We start from the raw sequence: 18,544 nt of genomic DNA, 5'->3' as shown, positions 1-18,544 counted from the left end.
GGGAATACATGCCCCAGCAGTTATTTCTTCTGACATCCTCATTGTTTTCTTGCTTCTTTTGTAGAGCTGTATGGGTTTGACATCCTGGTTGATGCCAACCTCAAACCGTGGGTCCTGGAGGTCAACCTCTCACCATCTCTTGCTTGGTAAGTTCCCGAGATTTTAAGATAATTGCCCTCTACAACTGATTCCTTTTATCAAGAGCATAGTGATACTTTATTCATTTCGTGAGTGAAACACATCAGTTATAGTTTAAAGTTTATGAGTTAATGATATGTCACAATACAAACATATGTCTGCACTTTGAATTGCAATATCTGAATGAAATATATCCTTGCACTCATTTTGTGGACAGAGTGTACGCTGTTGAGTAAATCTTAATTGAAATGCAGATCACTATGTGATGTGTAATCAAAAAATTTGTTAGTAAATCTGAATTTTGTGCCTAAAAAGTTTGTGCTTGTATGTCTGTGTTCTATCATGAGTGTATGATTTTGCAAAGAGGTCATATTTTGCATTTTTCTCAACTCACAGTGATGCTCCAATTGATTTGAAGATCAAGTCCAACATGTGTGGAGATCTGTTCAGTCTAACAGGTAAAAAACAGTTTTTCCTAAATCTTCACGTAATATGTATGAAGAGAACATTTTCTCTCTTTCATTTTTATAAAGTATGCTGCAGGTTTTGTTACTTTTTTTGTGTGTCTTGTTTAACACAATTGCAAATTTGGCAGAATTGTTACTGTGTGCAGGACACAGAAACTGTAATACTCAACAAAGAGTTTGTAGTGGCATTTGACAAAAGGAAAAGAAAAGTTAAAAAATGATTGCTGGCTGATTGTACAGATAAATATGGGAGAGGTGATTCTGTTTCTTAAATCCAGTGAGGTGCCAGTGTTATATTTCCTCGTATTACTTCTCTCTTTAAAGAAACGTAACCTTCATCACAATTTGTATACAAAACACATTCAAAAGCGGTATAAAACTGATAATTTCAAACAATCATACTTTTATTTCAAGCACTAAATGACATGTTAATTCTAAAGCAGTCAATGTACATAATAGTCACCATAGATTTATTTCAGCATTGCATTGTATTCAAATACTCGCGATGCATTTTATTCATATTCACCTCATCTATGGTTCAATGGTGTCCATCTCTTTGTGTGTTTGTGTGTTAACAGGCTTTGCGGTTCAGGATCCAGTGATGAGGCGAGTGCAGCAGAGCAGGCGGAACCAGGACCTGGCAGCATCCAGCACCCTCAGGCAGCAGGTGGATATTTGCATGGCACAATGTCTCTTCCAAAATTTCACCACTCTCACTGTTCATCGCACATTCTCCCTGTCACTTCACAGTTGCTTCCTTTGCTTTTTGTTTTCATTTTTAAATTTGTAAAGCCCCATGATCATTAACATATTTTGTCAATACTGGGCATGCACTGTTTGAATCACTGTGTTATATCTTCACTTTCAACGTTAGATTTTTCATTTTTATGAAAGGGAAACGATAAACCTACATCAATGTGACTGATGCGATCTTATTGTAGGTAAGAGTGGCATTACAATTGTCTAATTCTATGAAATGAAAAAAAAAAAAGATATAAGATATTGATTGCCATTTGTAATTTCAAATGTTTTGGATTTCATAGTTTTATATGTTTTAAATCTTTCTACTTATGCATTTATGAGAGCCCATCAAGTAACTTTTTTAAGTGTTTAATGATTGTCCAATCATACTTTTACAAACATGGATATAGAATGTGGTTTCTTTAAAAAAAGAAAATCAATCAATTGTTACCCCCAGATAGATATGTTGATTTTAATAACAAGACTTTGATTTTGTTTGAGGTCAGTGCGAAGAAAGTATTAATGTTTTCAGGTTTTATGTGTTTGCTATGACACATTTCAGATGAAATTTTTTTAAGTGCTTAAGAATTTTTGTGTGTCAGCTGCACTGAGGAATTTTTATCATGGTTGAAGAATGGGGCTGCAGTTTTCTTTCTTCATCAAACAAAATATCTCCATAACGGTCCCAACTGAGTGGGAGCCTGCTTTATCAATGATAGTATGTGCTATCATTGGCACATACCAAGAAGCATATCGTCGCTGGGGTGACAAGACCTCATATCTGCAAAATGTCAAATGTTCAGGAGAGCCAAAAAACATGGCGGCCAAAGCACTATCGCGAATGGGAAATCCTTTCCTTTGACATGCTGTGGTGGCTTCATTTTTGAAGTAAGACACTTGGGATTTGGACAGGACATCACTTATCCCATTATTTAACCCTTAATCCAAAAAAGTCATTTTCACCAAAAATGCAGATACAAGGTCTTGTCACCCCAACGACGATATACAATTTGATCTTTCACAATTTACACAGATTACTGCATTTCTTCCTTCATTTGTGCTCTCTAATTTGCATGGCACATGTTGTTGATAGCAGCAAAGATATGATTGTTTTTATTTGTCGCTAATAACTGACTGAATGCAACCTATACTCCCTTCTAAATTTGGCCCTGTCGTATGAAAGACTTGTCATTGCACTAGAAACAAAAAATATATATCATACTGATTGTAACAAACATGACATCGTGTAGAAATCCTTAAAGCTGATTGGCTGTTGACATCATATCTGTACTACTGTGAATTAGTATGAAAGCAGTCCTGTTATATACTGTAATACGCAATATTTTCGCGGCATGAAATTTTCGTGAATTGGAGCCAACGGCCTTTTTTGCAGCATGAAATTTTCGCGAGTTGCCTCGAATATTCAATGCATACAGTGTAGACATGAACTTTCGTGCGCATCTTAATTTCGCGAATTTTGGCTCGCGCGAAATTCGCGAAATTAAAATGCACGCGAACATTCCTCGTTTTACAGTACTAATAAGTCTGTAATGACACAGGGCTAAGGCTTTCCTTGATGCCAGCTGCACCAGATACTCTGTGATCTCACCATCTGAAGCCTGAGCATGAGACTAATTCTAACATTCCAATCCAACCAAGTGTCACTGCACTTTCACAAAATACAGACAGATTCCTATCCAGAAAGAGCAGGATGTGTGGTTAGGTTCCCCGTGTGGGGCAAATTTGCATGTTTTGATTTTGTTTTGATTTCTTGAGGGGAGCACATTTTCATTCCCCTGTGCTCTACCGTGTGTTTGGTTTGTTGTCTCAAATGCATCCCTTTTTGTTTTTTGTTTTTTTTATTTTCTGTCAACCATGGTCTGCATGTTACCTTCTCCCACTGCATGAATTCATTTTTGAACGTCGCCATTCCGTCTCCTGATTTCTCCATCCCCCCTTCATTCCACACAAAAGAAGGAGCGCATTGGCTCCGCCTTTCTGGTGAGTGTAGCAGTAGAGCCGTAGATGTTAGAAGTGCTCGAGTGATTGCTCATGGCAATATTTTTGGGGGGGACTTCGGGTCTGTCACGTTATTAGTTTTCCCTCGGGTGTGGAGTTGTGATTTGGGTCATTTTGAATACTTTTATGGGCTTTGGGATTTTCTTTTTTTTCTCTCTCTCTTCACTTTTGACTTAGTATACATAGTGAAAATAGTAATTGTACTTTGGTGACGGCAATTTCATGCATGATTAGTAACTCATTTCAGTGTGGGAGACATTTGGCACTTACACTTAAAGTTTGCTTGATTCACACTCAAGCCATGAACTCATAGGGATTCGATGTAAGGGAAGTATTTGTCAACAAATTAAATTTTTCAGTTTTCAAGAATTCTTTCTATGTGTGTGAGTTATGATCGTGGTGTAGATGTTTAAACAGAGCTCAAAGTTTGTGTGTCCCTATTGCAACCCTGAAAATTAAGATTCTTTTCATAAGCAAGTATATTGTACATGTAGAAGTACGTCATTCAGACCTTTCCTGAGAAGAATAGAACGGGAAACTTCGTTATATAAGTGGAGGAGGAAACCATACTGTAGATTTCCAGTGAATTTATTTGGGCCCTCCCCCCACCCCCCCCCCCAAAAAAAAAAAAAAATCCAACCGTTAATCTTGGTATAAAAGGAGGAGTGTATTAGGTGCCATGGGGTTTAGTTTTGTGCATGACCATAATATCTCATATACATTGATTGGACACATCATTCTTTAACTGTGCAAAATTTTGTGCGTTCGCATATTAACAACCTTTAATCCATTGCCTCCAAGGTTATTGTGAGGCTCATATTGAGTCTAAGGCAATTTCAGAGTTTGGTAGGAAATGGGTTTATTTGGAGTAACAGAGCTGCTTTATCTATGGAGCAGGTCTTAGTTTTGACAAGAGTCTAAATAAGTAGTAAAATGAATTTCGACTGTGGTGTTTATTCATTAACTGAGGAATATGGGCCAATGTCTTTGCAAAGTATCAATCTTAGAGGTTGTGTTTGTCTTCATTTTTATCTGTCATTTGTGGTTTTACTTTCAAAGGTTAATCTGTATAAATAACACTTTGGAAGGTACGGAATGATTCAACATAAAAATCACTTGCTAAGCCCTGCAATTTTTAGCAGATTTTAACCCATAGTTAGACTGTATGAAGTTGCAGTGGTTTGATTTGGAAGAAAAGAATGGTCAATTCTTCTTGTCAGTTTTGTCTTTTGTGTCTTTGATTTTGATTTTTGTGTTTCCTTTTCACATTATTGCTAATCCCACTGTTAAGAATTAACAAACTTGTTTGTTTTTACACCCTTTTTATTGGATAACGACAAAACTTAGCTTTGTGATTATATATAGGCAGCCACGGTGTGATTCTTCAAATTATTGTTATTTTTTTGTGGGGCTTTCAGCACTATTCAAATTATGGTATGAATGCATGCAATTCCAGAGTTGTACAAGGGATTGAGCTTATGTCAAGTTCCATTTGGGTAGATGCAATATATTGAAATAGCTTGATGTGACTATGGTAGAGCTGCTTATCTTTTTGCCAGGACAAACATCTCACTTATCATTGTGGATATGGTGTGAGGGTATTGAAAGAAATTTGTTTGTGGGATCATACTTCATATGCTCTCAAGCATATGCCTTGATATACAAAAAAAGAAATACAATTTTCATTATCTTTCTTTTATTAATGGATGAAGTATAATCGTTTCAGCAGGGCTATGTAAGAATTTCCAGTCCTGCCGAGATATTACTTCTGATTAACATCCCCAATGGGTTGGTTACGCCATGGCAGTTCCATTGTCTCTCTGTCAAATACTCTATTTACAGTGCAAACATCTCCTACAAGATTACTGTTTACACACACACGCACACACACACACACACACAGATGCACTTGACTGGTGCCATTGTTTCAGACTGCATGGTGTATCTGTCAATGTGCAAACAATGTGAGATTGATGGCTTGCCAGGAATAAATTGAATTCATATTTGAGAGCAATCAAAACAATGTACATTTTGTTTAGGACACATACTGTTTTTTTTTCAACAGTTAGCAAAGTGTTTCAAGAAGCTGTAATATTTTTGTTGCGGATGTGTGTAGATACATTGTATGGTATTTCACGATCATGGTGATGTTCTGTTACTAGACTGTGAAATGAAAAATACTGAGAGATCAAATCATTTGATACTCTGTCATACTTTGTTATCATGAAACCATTTGAATCTTAAAATCCTTGTAAAGCCCAGTTTGTCTGTCCTTTGAGTAGTTTAGACCTGAAGTTCTGGAACTTGTGATTGGGAAGGCAAGATCCTTTATTGGTAGTCAAGCTTATGTGTGCAGGTTTTTCACACCTATGCTGTCACTAAGACTAGAAAATCCTTACTGCCATATAGTATCAATGATGCAGTGCTACTAAGTTGTTACTATCAACTCCTCTAACTTAGAATCCATCTAAGGTCAGTTCTGAACCATTTCACCACTTTCCCCTCACCCTTTATTCTCGTCAGCGCCAGCGGCCAAACTCGGCAGGGACGGTCGGCGGCAAGATGTCACGCCCGAGCTCCGGCAGGAAGTCGGCCGCTGCAAACTCCTCGGCGGGCTCGAAGGACGGCTCGGGGCTGACCGTCGAGGAGCGCAAGATAATCCTGGAGAGCAAGGAAGAGCACGCCCGCAGGGGTGGCTGGATGAGGATCTTCCCCACTCCCAACTCCATGGAGAAATATGGGTGAGAAGGCATCATTGTCGTCATCCCTGGGTGATCTGTTAACTTTAGGAGGGGCCTCAATCATAGTCAAAAACTTGAAGGAAAAAAGCATGAGCTTTTATTCTATAATGACTGTGATATAAGAGTAAATGAGAGCTGATTTTTACCTGTCTTGGGTAATAACCTGGGTGTATATGTGCACATACTTATGATTTCTTGATGAACAAAGTCATGATATTTTTTTTTTTAATCTTGTTGGGGAGGAGGAAGGTGATTAAAAGTTTGAAAACCTCTCACTTAGTTATGATTCTGTATTCATATTCAGATCTCCTTATGCATGCATACACTTGGGGTATTTTTTTTTTGGGGGGGGGTACATGATTGTTTAAAGGGGTGGGAAGATATTTATGAGGGGTGCTCTTCTATGTCATAACTTTTATCTTGTGTGTTGCTTTTGCTTTTAGTAAGTTGTGTTTTTTTTGTTGCAAACTGCATGGAAATATTTGGACAAGACTACATCTTATCTGCAATGTCTGCTTATTCAAATAGGAGACCTCTTTTGTATACTGGACAGGGGGAGCTATTAGACAACATTGTCATTAAACATTTGTCTCTTTTCAGTTGATAAAAGATGAGAGAAGAGTTTAGTCTACTTCTTTTGGCAATGATGGTGGAATGGTGAGAGGAGGGGCTTGGGCATTGAAAATTTGTGTTATCCAAGGGCTAGAAATTTGGAAGAACCCAAGATATACAAGTCAGACGTATCTAGTGTGCATTTATTCAACACATTTTTATTTTTTTTTAAAGGGGGAGGGGGATTTGATTGGTTCTAAAGGATGCCTTACTTATGATTGTTGTTGATGTTTATATTTTGAGGCATTTTGTCTTGATGACAGTTCATTTTGGAAGGATATCGTGTTGTTGAGAAGGGTGGAGTAATGTATGAAATTTCCTACAAACTCCAGCAGACTTTTCCATTTGTCAAAATCAAGTGTGAGAAACAACAACTCATGTTTGCAGTGCGCATTTTGATTTCACATTCTCGTAGGTCGTTCATGGAGAACAGGAACTCCTTCAACAGTACGCTGCACTCCCGTCTCTTCTCAGACAAGTAAGCATTGTCAAATATTTGATCATTTCCCTCCCCATTGCCCTTTCTCTGCATAATGAGTTGGAGTGTGACGCGGGATATTGAGATATATAAAGAGAGGGCTGGGTTCATATTCTTTGAGTACAGCCTCTGGCTGCCTCTTGCAACTAAACCGTTTACCCTTTATTTCAGGTAGGATGATTTAATTGTGCTCCATCCTGTGAGAGTTTCCCTCATCTTGTATTTTACTTTTATTTTGCTTTAATCAGCATAGTATGCAAGTAATATACAGTATATGCATGGGGGCTGCGGAAGGTTTTTAATGTAGGGGGGCTTCCTCCCCCCCCCCCCCCCCCCCCCTTCAGAAAATATGGGTGCTGTGATTTTTTTATCTTTTTTTTTTCATCTTATATATATATATATCTATATATATATTTTTTTTTTTGCACACTAAAAACAACAGTGGGGGAGGGGGCTGCAGTCCCGCCCCCTAGTTCTGCGGCCCCTGTATGGGTCCTAACCTCTGTGTGTATGAACACCCTGTACCCATTCGTTTCATTTTACAGCTTTTCCGTTGGTTTGATGCACAAATGTTTATAACTGCTATATCTGTTATCCTCAATGAGTCTGCCTCTGCTTTGATTATATGTTTGCATACATATATACTGTATGTATTAATTGACAGCATCACTAATCTGCATTTATATATCGTTGTTAGCGCTGTTTCTCACACAGTGCGTGTGTTGTCGAGTTATAAACTCATAGGCAAGTGAGTGATCACCAGCAGACTTTGTAAAGTCATGTTTCTGAAAAAGATAAGCTAAGCTTCACAGCAAAGTAACTGCCAGAAATTACTATCATTATTTTGTTACAAGATAAGCTTCATTCATGGTGGTGGCTAGTTTATACCAGAGAGTAATGAATATAATTAATGTGCTCCATGTTTGAATTTCTGACTATGCTGATATTTTGACATATTTCTGGTGACAATTACTTTTGAAACCAAAGTAATCTGCCGTAAAATTCTAGCTTTTTCAATCACTGTACTTTATAAAGTCAGTGTGCAGGAATTCAAATCCTTTTGGTTTTAAACCGACAATGCTCTGTGTTTTATACTGCACTGTTGCTGTATTATTTCATATTAACACACATGTACACTATATCAAGGATGATGTGATTTCAAATTTTGGTACCTGTGAAACTCTAACACACACACACAATCAGCTCTTTTTAGGTTGCTGAGCTGTGAGCACTATATCTCTATTTAAGTAATGCTTAAATTCTTTGTAATGTGCCTTTTATTTATGTCGAGCTCTGTTCAATGTGAGCAGTTTATGAATCTTGATTCATGTCAGTGTTAGATGCAGTTTGCTGATACAGAAATCATTCAGTTCAGCTCCTCTGAGATTTTTTGTTGCCTTTGCATGACAAACTCTACAACTTTCTGCAAACTCTTTATATTCTGGCAAATTTGCAACCGGGCAAATTTTTTTTCACCAAAATTAATGTGGTTAATGGTAATGAATCTGAAGTGGATCGTAAATAACATTCTCAGGTGACGTGGTTCCGTATTTCATTTTTTTTTTTTTTTTTTGTGGGAGACATTTCACTTCTGATCAGCCATCTTGAAAGTGCTAAATCAAAGGTATGCAGACAAACCAATATGTCACCATGATGATGTCTTTCAATTTGTTGATGGATATCTCAGTTCTGCTTTTGAAAAGACACACAATTTTTTCTTATCGTTTCCCAGGGGAGGTCAGGGTACGACCTCTGATTCCAGACACAGGTAACCGACCCTCTTGAGCAGCTGTCTTCCACTCATCCCTAATTAACATTTTGGCATGACCTGACTCTTGTTGATATTTGGGTTGACAGGCATCATTAAATCCTTCGTGCGAAATGAAAACAATCCTTGCTCTTTCTTAACCCATTCATGCTAATCTGTTTCAGTCAAAGCAGAGGGAAAGAACCGCACAGAACTCATGCAGTTCATTTGCTTGGAGAAGCAGGAAACTGATGATGGTTAGGCCAATATGCCATGATGTCAACTTCAAGTTCAAATGAATTGTTCGTGCTCTTTACTGCAAATTTCTAATCTCTTTATTTTTCCTTCCTCTGCTTTTTGGAGATAGCGCTTGGTGGGAACACATTTCTTTCTGTAGTTTGGAGGGATGTAGAAGTGGTATGGTTTCATACATGGCAGTACCAATAATGAATATGTTGACTGGTCAAAGTCAACTGAGCAAATCACACAAATTTTGTTGTAGAGTTTTCTGGTTTCTTAAAGCAATCATTTGTACAAGTGCAGTAAAGTTCATCTGTAGAAAGAAATGAAAGCTCATAAGCAAAATTAACCATACTGTGGAAAGCAGTTTCTGGCTCTGCCTACAGTGTAGCTTGCACAGTAGACCTTCATGAATACTGTAAAAGCGGTTATTTTTCACTCTCGGCCCGGTGAGATGAATGTAGCATGTTTTTAGTTCTGCAGCACAAAACATTTATGAGTGGAACATATGGCGTGTAAAAATATTCACATTTCTTTTATTCTCGTGCGAAATGCATGAAATTTTCCGCGCCATGAAAATTTCCACTTTTACAGTAATTTTTTGCCTTTTTGAGCATGAGAGAAATGATTAGAGAAGGCAACGATGTTTTTGAGCCACAATTCTTGTCATAAGTTAAGTATAAGGAATGGCAGACATATTGAAATCATATCATGGTTGGGATAGTCTTTACCCAATTTCTAAGTTTATGGTGTATTGGGTAGTGTCTAGGAATTACGTGTAGTACTGACTGGGAGTGCCTGATTGTTATGGCTAAATGTTATGTCCTGTCGTTAACTTTGAGTTTTATAACGAGCTTGTGTGTATTCCCATGCTCTTGCATGCTATGGCATGTCAGAGTTTTTATCTCCTCTGAACTTTTTGGTCTCTGTTACAAACTTCTGTCTAACAGAATACAAACAGTTTCTGTATTCATGTCAGTTTTAACACCATTGACTTCTGGAGTTAAATGTATTAATGAGCAAGTTTGATTTAGCAGCTTCTGCAATAGTATAGAAGGATTTCATAAGCATATGTGCTTTGTTGTGCGGCTTACTTACTATTTTTCAATCATCGGTATGTAAAAATTCTTGAAACAGCTAGACTAGTCACAGATTGCGGAAAATTGATCATTTGACAATTCTTTTGTGTCTTTTTTGCCTAACAAGTTGTACATTGGATAAAGATTTGACTGTTGAATGCTGCTGTTTTATCTTATCTTTTTTTTTCTGACCTTACCATAATCCAGCAAGCAGTGTGTATTTGAAAATGTGTTGTTTTTTTTATTTGCATAACTGCATCAAGTTATCATGCACACTTACTAAGTTTACATCGTCAAACTTTCATTTCATAATCTTTTCCACTGCTGATATCTCGCCCTCCCAATCTTCCCCTCTGTTGGCCCCACTCCCCTTCCCCCATTCTTGCCCCCCCCCCCCACACACCCACCCATCAAATCCATGGTAACACCATAACCATCCTATTTCTCCCGCTCGTCCCTCCCCTTTCCCTATCAAACTACTACTACTACCCTTCCCCTATTTTCCACCCCATCCACCCATCAACACCATGGTAACACCATAAATTTCTTGATTCCCCCCCCCCCCCCCTCCAACCTATCACCCCCACCTGCCCTTATCCCCTTACAGTTTAAACCCTGTAAGCACCCATTGCTCCACTCACTTTCAGAGACCTTCATCGGCCCACTCCATCTTGGCCGGCCTGCGGGCTGGGGTCACGTAAGTTTTTTGCACCATTGACCTTCCAGCCTCTCACAAGTGCTCACCCTCGTTTGGAAATCATCTTGGAGGGGTTTGTTTAACAAAACTCTGTCCGTTTTAGTGTAAAAGTGACAGCTTGGGCAATAAACACATCTTAACCTTCAGTGGACAGTGGTGGTATAACATTAACTTGAGATACAAGTCGTGTTCATCTCATTCCCATATCAAAACCTGCCAACAGCAGACAAGTGCTTGTTTAAATGAGGTCCACAGGAAGGCTCGATAGACTAACTGTTAATCCTCCTAACGTATCCTTAACAACTTGCAAATCCATGCGAGATTTCATGTCATTGGTCCAGTGATGTCTGGTCAAGTGATGGACGTGTGATTGGTTAGTCGTCTTTTCTTTGGTCTTTCCTGGTTTGCATGGAGTAATGTGCAAATGCAAGTGTTGATGCTTTTATTTTCATCCTTACAACATTTTTGTTTTGTTTTTTCTTCTCAAAAGCTACAGTTTATGTTGTTCCCTTCATGTGTAACTCTGTCACTGTGCTTTATATACCTTCTGTATGTATAATGATATGCATGAAGCTTGCATTTATGTTATTAATTTGTGACTTTCATTTCTTGATGACTTGTGCAAAGTTGATTCTAATGCCTGCCTCTCTTGTGCCAGAGCACATTTGCAATGTTGATGATCAACTGCTTTTGTCAACATGTGACAGTGCTTTAACAGCATCTAAAAAGTTGCATGCAAACACTGCTGCTTGTTTTGTTTTGTTTTGGTGGTTTTTTTTACAGTCTTGTGCCTATATTTTGTCTTTTGTGCAATCTTCTTGTGGCTTTGTACAAGTGTAAATAACGAAGATATGAAGAAGATGTCTGTGTAACAAACATATCACTATTCTGTACTTTAATAGTTACTGTAGTCCAAATGTATCATCTTTGTTCAAAACCTGTCCTTGGCACCAAAGCTGTCAGAATAATTTCTAGGAAAATTGTGGTGGTTTTTTTTTTGGTGGGTTTCATTATTATTGATTTTTTATTTTATTTTATTTTTTTTTGAGGGGGGGGTGAGGGGGGATTGATATTAATTGGAGGACAGGAATATCCTTTGTCTTCAATTACAAGAAATAATGATTCCATGTTGATGAGTATAATTGGCTGTATGGAGCCATAGAATTACCTATAGGAATGTTGGAGTGAAAATGTGACCTCAGAGTCCTTACAAGCACAACATACTTGGGTAATTTTATTTTTTATTTATTTTATTTATCTATTTTTTACCCCTCATGACAGTCAGTCTTGGACTCAAGCCAATTCCTCAATGGTGACCCTCAGGTTCACATACTTCTCCACTTCTAAAGAACCATACATGTACCTCCTATTTATCTTGTTGTCCTAAGTCTGTCTGGAGATGTCATAGGTACAATTGTCAGTGGTTGTGGATGTCATAACTATCTTTTTAATGCATGCAATAATAATGTTCATAATTAGTCTTTTGTTGTGTGAGATACACATATTTCGTGCTGCCTATTATGTACTTCCTTAGGAAACAGCAAAATCATTAGTAAACCATGTGGTGTTCAAAATTTACACTGAAAAAAAAAGATCTGAGGGAAGCAAACTATTTTTCAATGAGAAATACATTTTTTTTTCAATTTTTTATATAAAAACGATTTGATTTTTCTGTTTCTCCTAGATTCAATACTAGGCTTGCATCAAGCAAATTCAGTTTCAAATTGAACTGCATGTTCACATAAGCATTCCTTGTTTGCCTAATGCTAGGTAGTATCTTAAAATATTGTATCTTGTATCAGCTGCATGTTCATGAATGTCAATTTCGGCAGGGCATCTATAGGCAAGTAAAAAAAAGAAAATAAAAAGACAATAAGTCACATTTGCACATTTGAGCAAAGCATGGTGAGAAGGCTCAGGACAAAAACAAACAAACAAAGTGCTCCATTAACCCATCGATTCCCCAAAACCACATTTCTGTCTCTTTGAATTGTCTTTCATTTGACCCCTTTGTATATATTTTATATAGAATTCTTTCAGTTGCACAGTCTTTAAGAGACTTGTGAAAACCATATGTATAGCTGTTCTTTAAATTGGCAACATAAATCAGAAGGCTAAAATTCATATTTTTCCTTCAAATTGGCTTTTTTTTGGGGGGGGGGTGGTAAATTTTTCTTGCATTTCATGCAGATTGAATGATTTGAACTAGGTTACTTAATATTTCCCCATTGTAAGTTACGCAATGAAAATCGAAGGTGCCAATTTGAGGATGTCATGGTGATAATTGGTGCAGAAATATTCTCTGACAGGACTAGCTTGGTCAGAGTCTATCCAATACAGGTAGAAACTCCTTTGACTAAGTACATGCATATAAATCTTAGGTAGCTCTCCACAATACCACTGAGTTTTCCTCTTTTATCCACCCCTTGTTGCCATGGTAACAGGAAAGTCTCCCACTCCATGATACAAGAGCTGCAGGAGCGCGAAATAGAGGAGCACCTGGCCCAGCTGACCCGCAAGCTGACCACCAAGGACAACTCGGTGGACCGGCGCAACCTGCGCAACAAGGTCCGCAACCGCTTCCCAGCCACCAAGAGGATTGCAGTTGGTGAGTCTAATCATTTAACCCGTTGAGGACCTACTGATTTTACTATAACACACATTTCCCATAGACACCTCCCCGAGTATTCTCGAGACCCGTCTTCAACAGGTGAATGGAAACCGTAACCCAAATATGGATTGAGTGAAAACAGCAGTATAAGTAGAACACGTCAGTGAAAGTTTGAGGAAAGTCTGACAATCTCTAAAGAAAGTTTTGAATTTTTAGAGTTATGGTGACATCGCTGGATGAGGAGACTGTTACAGTTAATCATGTTGTGTTTCAAGTCTCCCTATTGAGCTTCAGTGATGGAAGATACGTAGTAACAGTGAAATCATGTTACTGATGACATATGGAGCATCTTGAAAATAGAATCATAGCACATTTCAGATTCAACATTTGTAAATAGTTCTGTTCATCTGTGGAATCCCCTCCATCTCGCACATTCAAATATTTATGCACATTGTGAAAGAATTACGTCCCATCTAGTAGACTTAATTTGTGTTCTCCTTCCCTTCCAGCATCAAATCCAAGGAGTACGGTCACCAGCACCAGCGGAAACAAGTCCGAGAGTCGGCCCCGAGAACCTCTTGCCCAGGGTAAATTGGACACGTTACCCCAGAAGGGACAGACCACAAACTCTCAAGCACAGAATGCGAACAGTGCACAACCAGCTACCAGCAAATCAAATGTGGCTGCAAGTTCAACGCAACCCCAACAACAGCCACAGCAGCAACAGCAACAAAGGACATTGAACTCTGCAACGTTGCAACGCCCGTCGCAAAGTGGTGCCGCTGGAAGCCGAAGTGGCAGTGGGGACGCCACGGCAACGGCAACGGTGAACTCGTCCTCCTCAAACTCGGTGCAGGGAAAGCCCCCCTCAGGTCCCAGCCAGGGGTCATCTAGTGGGGTCAAATCAGCCAAGGAAGGAGGCGTGCCTGAGGCTAATCACCATGGCTCCAGGATGGTCCTGGAAGTGCAAAAGCCCAAGGGACCGACTAAAGAGGAGATCAGAGAAAAGGTCAATGTGCCAGACATCTTGGACAAGGGTGGAGATTTAAGGTACATTTGTGCTTTCTGAAGTTATCACCTTCTGCCAAGAGACCCTTAGGTCTTGCTGTTGATTGGAAAACTTAGCAATGCATCTTTCATTCATTTATTAGTGTCAATAATGCCATACATTTTACTGAATTTTAATAAAAGATGTCAAACAATGTTTGACAAGAGAAAAGTCACTTTCATTTCAGGAGTCCTCCTAAAAGGTAGTGAAAGAAGTTTGATGCAGGGGGATTCCACAAACTTAAAACTGGATAACTGTAATGCAACAAACCTATGCCATGTGGGATAGTTCTAGTTTTGAGTCCATCTCAGAGAAATTATTTATCAAATATCATACCCAAAAGTTGTAATCTTCATATTCTTTATTCAAAATTTCATAAAGGAGGGTTCCACAAATTTGAAATAAGGTAAACATAGTAGAACAGACCTGTGCTAAGAGAGACAGTTCTATTGATGAATCCACCTCAGAATGATTATTAATCAATTATTAAACCCCAAAGTTATGATCTTCCATCTTCTTAATTCAGAGTTGCTTGTTGTAAGGGGTCAATCAATCAGAACACATTTGCTTACCATGATTTCCTGGTACCAATCAACATTTCAGTAAGCTGCAGGCCAGGCACGCCTTTGCCACCTATCTGTTGCGGGTCCAACAGAGGCTGTTGACGGAGACTAGCAAGCCGCCGGAGAAGCTCGACGAGGTGGATCAGCATGATGAACAGATGGTGAGACTTTCAAAAGGCCGTAACCCTCATTTGCAGAAAAACTAACAAAAAGAAGAAAAAAAACAAGACTTTCAGTGTCATTCAAGTGTCATCCAAATCTTTTTGTGGCTCTTTAATCTCCTTTCCCCACCTTTTACACTTGGGCCACACCGATTCTCTTTGTAGAGTAATGATTTCCAGATGAAGAAGCACTACAGCCAAATTTACTAATTTAAAAGAAAATAGACAAACCTTTCAAGTTGCATTAAGACTTCAAGGCAGATCATTGAAGTCTGTTTATTCCTGCGTTTTATGTGTGTCGATTGCAAAACTTTGTACCATGTGTGAATCTTTGTGTTGATTTGTTAATTATGGGTGCATGAAGACAAGGCATACTTGTCACTGCTTCTGTGAAGTATAGATAAAGATAACATGGACAGACAAACAATTACACTGATTTAGATCAGCTTGGTAGATTAAGGGAACAGGGATAGTTTACACATACATAAGAATGAATAGGAGAAAAAAAAGGCACTAAAACAAGTAACGCGATGTTTAGTTCTCCTTGTTGAAATATTCAAAGTACTTCACTTTTCACATTGCATGTTTCATAAGAGGTAGACACTAAATTCAACAATTACTGTTAAAGTGGGCTTTAATGTGCTAGTACTTGAATACATTCAGTTGCTGAGGAAACACCATCGTAGTGTAAGTGCAATGTTTTGGTGTCTTGTTGTGAGTCACAGATCTGAGAGACAAGAAAATGAGAAGTGCACGTGTTGAGAGTTGGGAGGATAAGTGTGCTCTTTATTCGTGAGTCATTCTGATATATTTATATGCACAAACAGTCAGATACTGATTCGATTGTGTTAGAATGAGGAGGCAAGATGTTGCGGTAAGTTCTACATGGAAAGTGATTAATAATGTTTATGTGAGTGCATTGGGCAAAGTAGTGGTTAGACAGTGAAATGCACGCTGGCGTGGGAATGATGAAGAGTAAGGGGAAAGACCGAACGTATGTGGCGTTGATGGTGATAGAATTATCTCTTTCGATGCTGTGTAGATACTATAAAGACCTACAAGCTCTGTTACGTGGTAAATATGAGTCACTGTAAACCTTGCATGTTCTCCAATAGGACCTGGTCTTACGGTTCCTCAAGAGGGCAGCAGGCAACCTCCAGCAGCAGTTCAAGGTCATCGTCCCCAGCCGGAAGCTGCCCATCCATGACAGGCGGCGCATCCTGGCCAAGCAGCTGGTGGACTTTGTCCAGATCTACAGCAAAGTGAGTTTTCTAAATGCAAATCGAGAAATCTTATATCTATAAACCATCAAAAAGTTCCACATGGTGAGATATCCACATGATACTTCCAGAAACAAGTCATAACATGCTTCGTATGGAATAATTCAGAGAATGGGAAATCTATGAGACATAGATGTGAAACTTTAAACATTAATATATTGTCTTGACCCTACATGCAAACCTCTCTCTTTTTACCTCCGCCAAGGGAGAAGGTTATGTTTTCGTTACCGTTGGTTTGTTTGTTAGTTAGTTAGTTCGTTAGTTTGTCTGTGTGCAAAATAACTCAAAAAGTAGATAACGGATTGGGATGAAACTTGCAGGAAAGGATGAGAAAGACACAAGGAACAAAAGATTAACTTTCAGTAGTGATCTGAGAATTTTGGGGGAATTTATGAAGGATTTTTTATATTTTGACATGCAGGGTCAATGCACTTGGGAGTTCAGGCTGCGCGTATTTGAGGTTTGCATGCGCGCACTAAAGTGCCTGCTCTAGTTTCTGCTAGGGCGAGGCCGTGCAGCTGAGGGTTTATGACGTAACAAAGGCTTCTATATTGGGAAATCGGGCGACTTTCAGCACACTATAAACACTTTCAGCATGCTATAAGTACGTATGGGTGGAAATCATTAATATCTCTAATGGAAGAACAAGATCAGTGGTGGAAATGAGCTGCATGCTTGGCGGAGGTCTGCGCTCTCAGAGTGCTTCTCTAGTTTTGTAATGTGTTTATGCTGACAGGTGATTAATTACATTAATTTTACCAGGTGATCTTACAATTGATCTTCATATATTTACGCTGGAATCATATCATAATATAAGTATGAATGTTCAATTTTGCGTATATGTATTTATCCAGATGACTAGACAGATAGATTGATAGATAGATAGATGAATAAACATATTCTTTTCTATTTGTGGTAGCTTCTTATCAACTCTTTCAGTCAGATTTGCTTTTTAGACTCATATCTACATCTTTCTCCTGTAGATGAGGAGCAATCGAGATAAAGAAAGTTGAGAAGCATCACCACTTTCACATTTTCTCGCACAAAAAGATTTGTTTCACATCTCTTTGATCTGCACCTCGCAGGAGACAGACCAGATGGAGGTGAAGAAGACAAAGAAGGCAGCGAAGCCCCACAACCACCACCAGTTTGAGGAGGATGAGGAGGTCGTGAAGGAGGAGAGATTCTCCCAGTTTGTCAGCGTGGCAAAGTGAGTCACAAACCGACCCGACCTTCACCTTGGTTGATTACAAAAAAGTAATCATCTGTATCCTTCAAGTTAGCATACCGGGCCAGGAAACAGACATACAGTAGTTGCATGACAATCATATTCAAAATGAGGTAGAAATTACACAGATTACTTTTTTTTTTTTTTTTTTTTTTTTTTGCAGCTTTTCAGTCATGACTTCATTTGTTACATTTTGATTCACGCACATTGTACAAATGTTAATTATGGTTCGGAAGCACAATGTGTACAGCTTCACACGACAGATGCATATCATATTGCACATTACAAGTCGTAAGTGTATCTCATAATTTTGTGGCACTGGTGCAAAATATCTTTGTGTTTTTGATAATCAACAACAGTCAGATTTGCGTGTGTGCACATATCTATGTGTGCATATTTGTAGAAGAATATGGAGTCTAAATAGATTTAGTACTTTTACATGTAAGATTCATATTCCCAATGAGTTGCGTATGCATCTTATGCTTTTCTTTAATTGTTTAACTTGTGTGTTTATAAATTTTCCTTGCCACTTATGAACATGAAAAATTTCTGTGCTTTAGACAGTAGATGACTTAAGTGATATGCCTCTCTTGAGAAAGGATTTTGTTTGAATGATGTGCATTCCCAGAATATCAATAAATCATGTCATCTGTGGTGGACTTTCGGGCTACTGTAAAACGAGGAATGTTCACAT

At 38.5% G+C, this 18,544-nt stretch overlaps 1 protein-coding gene across 1 annotated transcript in view; it reads left to right on the top strand.

Annotated features, from left to right (window-relative positions):
- The window catches only part of LOC139735728 (tubulin polyglutamylase TTLL5-like), a gene marked incomplete at its 3' end in the record, with an annotated part of 73,451 nt that overhangs the window by 16,023 nt on the left and 38,884 nt on the right, over positions 1–18,544 (top strand). Inside the window, exons 13-24 of the mRNA XM_071646474.1 lie at positions 65–146; positions 535–596; positions 1,184–1,272; positions 3,321–3,347; positions 5,889–6,106; positions 7,134–7,196; positions 8,929–8,964; positions 13,404–13,567; positions 14,080–14,620; positions 15,222–15,342; positions 16,458–16,604; positions 17,708–17,832. Coding sequence (XP_071502575.1) covers positions 65–146; positions 535–596; positions 1,184–1,272; positions 3,321–3,347; positions 5,889–6,106; positions 7,134–7,196; positions 8,929–8,964; positions 13,404–13,567; positions 14,080–14,620; positions 15,222–15,342; positions 16,458–16,604; positions 17,708–17,832 — 1,675 coding nt within the window. The remainder of the gene's footprint in view (positions 1–64; positions 147–534; positions 597–1,183; positions 1,273–3,320; positions 3,348–5,888; positions 6,107–7,133; positions 7,197–8,928; positions 8,965–13,403; positions 13,568–14,079; positions 14,621–15,221; positions 15,343–16,457; positions 16,605–17,707; positions 17,833–18,544) is intronic.

This window comes from Diadema antillarum, unplaced genomic scaffold (assembly GCF_040938485.1).
Source record: "Diadema antillarum isolate AM-2024a unplaced genomic scaffold, OU_Dant_1.0 seq00000595_RagTag, whole genome shotgun sequence".
Lineage (NCBI taxonomy): Eukaryota > Metazoa > Echinodermata > Echinoidea > Diadematoida > Diadematidae > Diadema > Diadema antillarum.
The sequence above is the reverse complement of the archived record's forward strand: the minus strand, read 5'-3'. Positions and strand labels throughout refer to the sequence as shown.